We start from the raw sequence: 5,465 nt of genomic DNA, 5'->3' as shown, positions 1-5,465 counted from the left end.
GTCTTTGCGTCTACCACTATGAACATCCCTCACAAAATCAGCAAGCACAAAGTCGTCATCATCAGAATTGGGACCTCCAGTGACATGTAGTCGCTTGCACTAAGGATCATCCTTTCCACCAGCTTCAGCAGTTCTCTTGTTCATGCCAGCAACACGTGGACTCCGACGAGGTGTACCACCTTCCTCAGCAATAGTACTCAGCCTCTTCTTCTACAAAGAAGGCTTCCTCACCTTGGCAAATTTGGCACCCTTGGCACCATCTGCAGCTCTCCTCTGCTTCTCTTTCTCCGCAAACTCTTTTGAGTCACTTTCAAACCTCAACTTCTTCTTGCTTTGCTTCAACTCATATTGATGAAGCTGTTCCGAGACCATCCAATCCTGTGTAACTTCTTCTGTACCATCAACAGACTGCGACTGTGTCTCAGACAAAACGTGTCGCCTCTGGTCAAATCTCACACCAACATTAACCTCTGCAAAATAATGGTCAATCAATTGAGTAACCTCCTCAAATCCAGGCGCCCCAGCATGGAAAACAGACACTGTGTCAAAAATGAAGTTTGACTATGGTCGTTAAAAAGTGCACAAAAAGAACAAATGCAGTACATTTAGACATATAAAATGCAGTGCTCCAACCATAAGCTAAAAATAAAAATTAATGCATTGCACAAAAAACTTGAATAAAACAACAATGCAGTTCACACAAAAATATAGTGGAGTTCACATATACAAAATAAATACATTGCTGCATACATTAACTTCATGTTTCTTCCCAAACAAGAATGCCGCACTATATATAGCAAGGCAGCACCAATTTGTACAACATCGAATTAACTAGCATACACAAAAATAAACAAATCAATCACATACCAGAAGGAGGGGCCACACTTATGGGAGAAGTTTCAATCGGCGAATTCAATTGATGTCCTCCCTCCACACCGTGATCCTTACCACCAGGACAACGAGAGCGAATTGGTGTATCATTATGAGAACCACAATCACCTACTTCATACAAAAAGAACCAGAAACAGAAATTACAAAACATCACATGACAAAAATAATGCAAACGAACACTGACAACTAACAGAGCATAAACCAAATATGTAGGATGATTTAAGAAACTAGATATACATCAAACAAAAATAAACAAAAGCCTAAAATAAGCACTCCACATACCCTGAACTCCTCCTCCCACTCTGCTCGGCGAAGACATGGCGTTTGCCTACAGCACAACGACGAAGCGATAGATATAAGCAACAAAATCGGCGAAAAATCTCAAGAAACCTTAGATCCGCCTTGCTACACACAAGTATCGACTACAAAATCGAGATAAAATCGGCTGCCTACGGAAAAATTACACAAGCAAAAACAGCAACGGCAACTACGAGAATAACAAAAACACAAGACGAGAGGACGATCAAGACCGGGAACAAGAGGAACGTACCATAAAAAAGCTGCGGTGCCGGCGGCGGGGAAGAAGGAGAGTGCGCCAACGAAAACGGACATGAAAGGGCTGTGGGAGCGCAGCGGCAAGGGCTCGCGAAGCGGACGCCGACGCCGAATGCAGCAATAGGAACCTCTTGAGGGCGGCGATTCCTCGGGCGACGGTAGTTGCTGCGGGCGACGACGGTTTTGCTCGAGGGAGGAACTGCAAGAGAGGAGAGGGGATTGTTCTCGGTCTCTCTCCTTGTCAGAGGTGGGATCGCCTGCAACGGACATGCAGGAGGCCCGCGTGTGACAAAAAGTAACATAAAACGGGCCGGCCCAAAAACGGCCCGGCTAAAATAAGAAAGACCACATCAAAACACACATGATGCAGTTCTTTATGAAAGAACAATGAAGTTTCGTCGGTAAAACAAAAATAAAATAAACGCAGTTTGCAAAAAAAGTTAAAATAAAAAACAACACGCATGTTAAGAAAACGCATTTGAAAAGAAAAAGTCTACATTCAAATAAGTGCCACACAAAAAATGGGGGGGGGGGGTTGGCCCCCCCCTACCCCTCGTGTACCAAGGAATGCAGTAAGTACAAGCAAAAAACAGATGCAGTACACAACACTAGAAAAGTGCAGTGCATTTTGTTACATGAAGCAGTACAGTTTAGCAATCCAGTTCCGGATTACCTACATTGTGAATAAATACACAGTATAGAACACAGCGAAAAAGTCTTAAAAATTGTGGAATACATTGTACTCTATTGCACATAATGAAGTACGCACCTGTGGACAACATGCAGTTCTCCGTTGCACACGATGCAGTGCGGTACTATAACAAATGCAGTTCTCCGTTGCACACGATGCAGTGAGGTACTACTACAAAAAATTGACCACCCAAGTGCAACCTGCCCCAGCCAGTCTCGTAGTAGGTATGCGCCCACAGCAGGCGAGTCGTTCTGAGCCACGTTGCATGGGGCCAGGCGCACAAGGGCCCACAGGTCAGAGAGCATAGAGCATATAGCGCCGTGTATAAGTGCTCAAATAAGTAATCGAAGGAGTTCGATACAGCTGCTGCGTCAGCGCTTATAAACAGGTCGGGCGCGCCTTCCGTGGGTGACGTGGGACTAAACATTAGGCCGCATGCAGCGCACAGGTAAACGACCGTGCTACCAGGCCGACTTGGGCCCAAATGCGTCTTCACTTCCCGAACACAGCCCAATAAGGCCCATTAAGAAAAAACAATAACTTTAAAAAATAAATGTGGGGGGGCCCAACCCCCCCCCCTTACCCCTCCCGTACAGGGACTGCAGTAAGTACAGGCAAAAAAATTGATGCAGTACGCAGCACTACAAGGATGCAGTCCTTTTAGGTACACGAAGCAGTATGGTTTAGAAAATCCAGTTGCGGATTACCTACAAGAATGAAAACACGGTATAGAACACAGTGAAAAACACGTAAAAAATCGGAATACATTATACTTTATTCAGGGGCTCCAGCAAGGACACGCAAAAAATACTGTGAAGTACGCACCTGTAGACACCATGCAGTTCTCCATTGCACATGATGCAGTGCGGTACTACAACAAATGCAGTTTCGTTGTCACGCAGGATACATATAAACGTCACAAAAAAGCCCGTTCGCACAAAAACATGGTGGTTAAAAAAATCTACTGATAAAAAAAACCACGTTCGCATACAACCGCCCAATCTGAGTGGTTCCATCATCACAAGCCCACGATCACAGACGCAACACCAACCCACGATCTGCACAAACCGCATCGTCACCGAGATCGTGCAGTTCATCCGCTGCGGCCATCCCACACCATGCCTCCCCTTAAATCCAGACCCCTGCCATAGGCCATCTCATCCACAAACAACACAAGTACCCATCACGCTGCCACCAAATCGCTCCGTCACATCCATCTCCACGCAAAAACACCAAGCCCCACTACCGGCGATGGCGTTCGCTGACGAGTACAAGGACGTGGAGGCCGTGGAGGCACACGGCAACACCAAGTTGCACGTCATCCACACCAACGACGAGAAGCAGGTGGCGATCACCCTTGCGCAGTACGAGCGCCACCTCAGCCTCCAGCGCCACAAGATCATCAGCATTGATCTCGAGTACAACAACGAGCCTGAAGCGACACAGAAACCCGCACTCTGCCAAATCTCCATCAGCAAGAAACACCAGGTGCTGCTCTTCCAACTGAGCGCTGCTGAAAGGTGCACCGTCTTTGACAACTTCCTTGCCGACCCCAGGTACACCTTTGCAGGCTTCTCCATCGACGGCGACAAAAAAAGGCTGGATCACGTCAATCTGGAGGTCGCCAACTTCGTCGACATCCAGAAGGAGTGGAGGGTGCCCGAGGCAATCAAGGAGTTGGACTCCCTTGGAGAAGTCTCCGGCATGCTCATCGACGACTACTACAACAACATGAAGAAGAAGATCACCGATGACGAGCACAAGCGCTGGGCCACCCTGCCTCTGTCCAGGAGGCACATCGAGTATGCTGCAAAGGATGCCTACACAGCATACGAGATATGGAACCGCATCACCCTCACTCAGGACGGGCTTCGCTGTTCAAAGCTGGAGAAGGAGGAGCCACCCAATAAGCGCGCCAAGACCAGCTGGGGATGGGGAGACGCTGCATGCGCTGACTGGTGAAGAAGAAGATGGTGCCGGCCAAAGATCCACCAAGGTCATCGTCGTTTTAGAATTATCATCAAATTTGCTTTATGTTGTTTGCTTATGTATCGTTAGTTTGCTTGTGATCATTTGCTTTTGCTGAACTTAGTTTACTTCCCATGCAGAATCGCTTGTAATGATGTGAACTTTGATTATGTTAGATTGCTTTCTGTTGAAATTAGTTCGCTAATGATGAACTTATCATACAGAATGCCTGTGACAATTTGTTTTCTGTTGTTTGCTCATGTATCATTAGATTCGAGCAGTGTGCAAAAAAAGACGCATGCAGTGCAAGTTGTGTACCAATGCGGTACAGACTTTGTCAAAATGAAGTTTACACATAAACAACAAAGCAGTGCATGCCCCTAAATTTGAAAAAACAGATAGATAAGAGAAAAACACAAAAAGAAAAATGCAATCTGCATATATAGTGCCGAAAAAATATGAACGTGCAGCACACAAACGAAATATATGCAGTACAAGAATGATTTACTAAGCAGTGCACTCCTCCACATTGGGAAAAAATAACATAAGAGCAAAAACACGAAAACAAAAAATGAGAACTGTGCATGTAAAGGCGTGCACACTGCACTCCAATGTAGAGGCGTGCACATGTAGTGCAGAACGCTGATCAGTGCAGTGCACACGTGGTTTACAAAGCAGTGCACGCCTCTACTTTGAAAAAAATGTGGTGCGGAAAGATATGAACATGCACTACAGGAACATAATCAATGAAGTACAGATATGTTTACTAAGCAGTGCACTCCCCTACACTGGAAATTTTTTTTACAAAAGAGCAAAAACAAGAAAACAAAAAAATGAGAAAATGTACATGTAGTAAGGAATGCTTGCACATGCAGTACAGAACACTGATCAATGCAGTGCAAGGATGGTTTCATAAGCAGTGCGTGCCCTCACATTGAAAAAAAAAGGAAAATAGAAAAAAAATTGACCACCCAGGTGCAGCCAGCCCCAGCCAGTCTCGTAGTAGGTCTGCGCCAATGGGAGGCGAGTCGTGCTGAGCCACGATGCGTAGGGCCGGGCGCACAAGGGCCCACAGGTTAGAGAGCAAAGAGCAGCGAGCGTCGTGTATAAGCGCTCAAATAAGTAACCAGGGAGTTCGATACAGCGGCCTCATCAGCGCTTATAAACAGGTCAGGCGCGCCTTCCACGGGCGAGGTGGGACTAAACATTAGGCTGCACACAGCGCACCGAAAACCAGCCGTGCTCACAGGCCGTCTTGGGCCCAATGCGCTTCACTTCGCGAACACAGGCCCAACACAGAAAAGAAAGGCAACTACTTTTGTTTTAAAAAAACCCACATACCATACATAAAACGCAGGCC

At 46.3% G+C, this 5,465-nt stretch overlaps 1 protein-coding gene across 1 annotated transcript; it reads left to right on the top strand.

Moving 5' to 3' along the window:
- Window positions 1–3,388: 3,388 nt before the first annotated feature.
- LOC147965693 (uncharacterized) lies at window positions 3,389–4,099 on the top strand. The gene has a single exon (XM_087530562.1). The coding sequence runs from the start codon at window positions 3,389–3,391 to the stop codon at window positions 4,097–4,099; it is 711 nt and encodes a 236-aa protein (XP_087386688.1).
- Window positions 4,100–5,465: the final 1,366 nt, after the last annotated feature.

Source organism: Triticum urartu, chromosome 6A (assembly GCF_056163025.1).
Source record: "Triticum urartu cultivar PI428250 chromosome 6A, HENAU_Tu73, whole genome shotgun sequence".
NCBI lineage: Eukaryota > Viridiplantae > Streptophyta > Magnoliopsida > Poales > Poaceae > Triticum > Triticum urartu.
Note: the sequence above shows the minus strand (reverse complement) of the source record. Positions and strands in the feature narration are given on the sequence as shown.

What these genes read in the sequence shown, in the direction of transcription:
- LOC147965693 (XM_087530562.1), top strand. Translation starts at nt 3,389, where the DNA reads ATGGCGTTCGCTGACGAGTACAAGGACGTGGAGGCCGTGGAGGCACAC.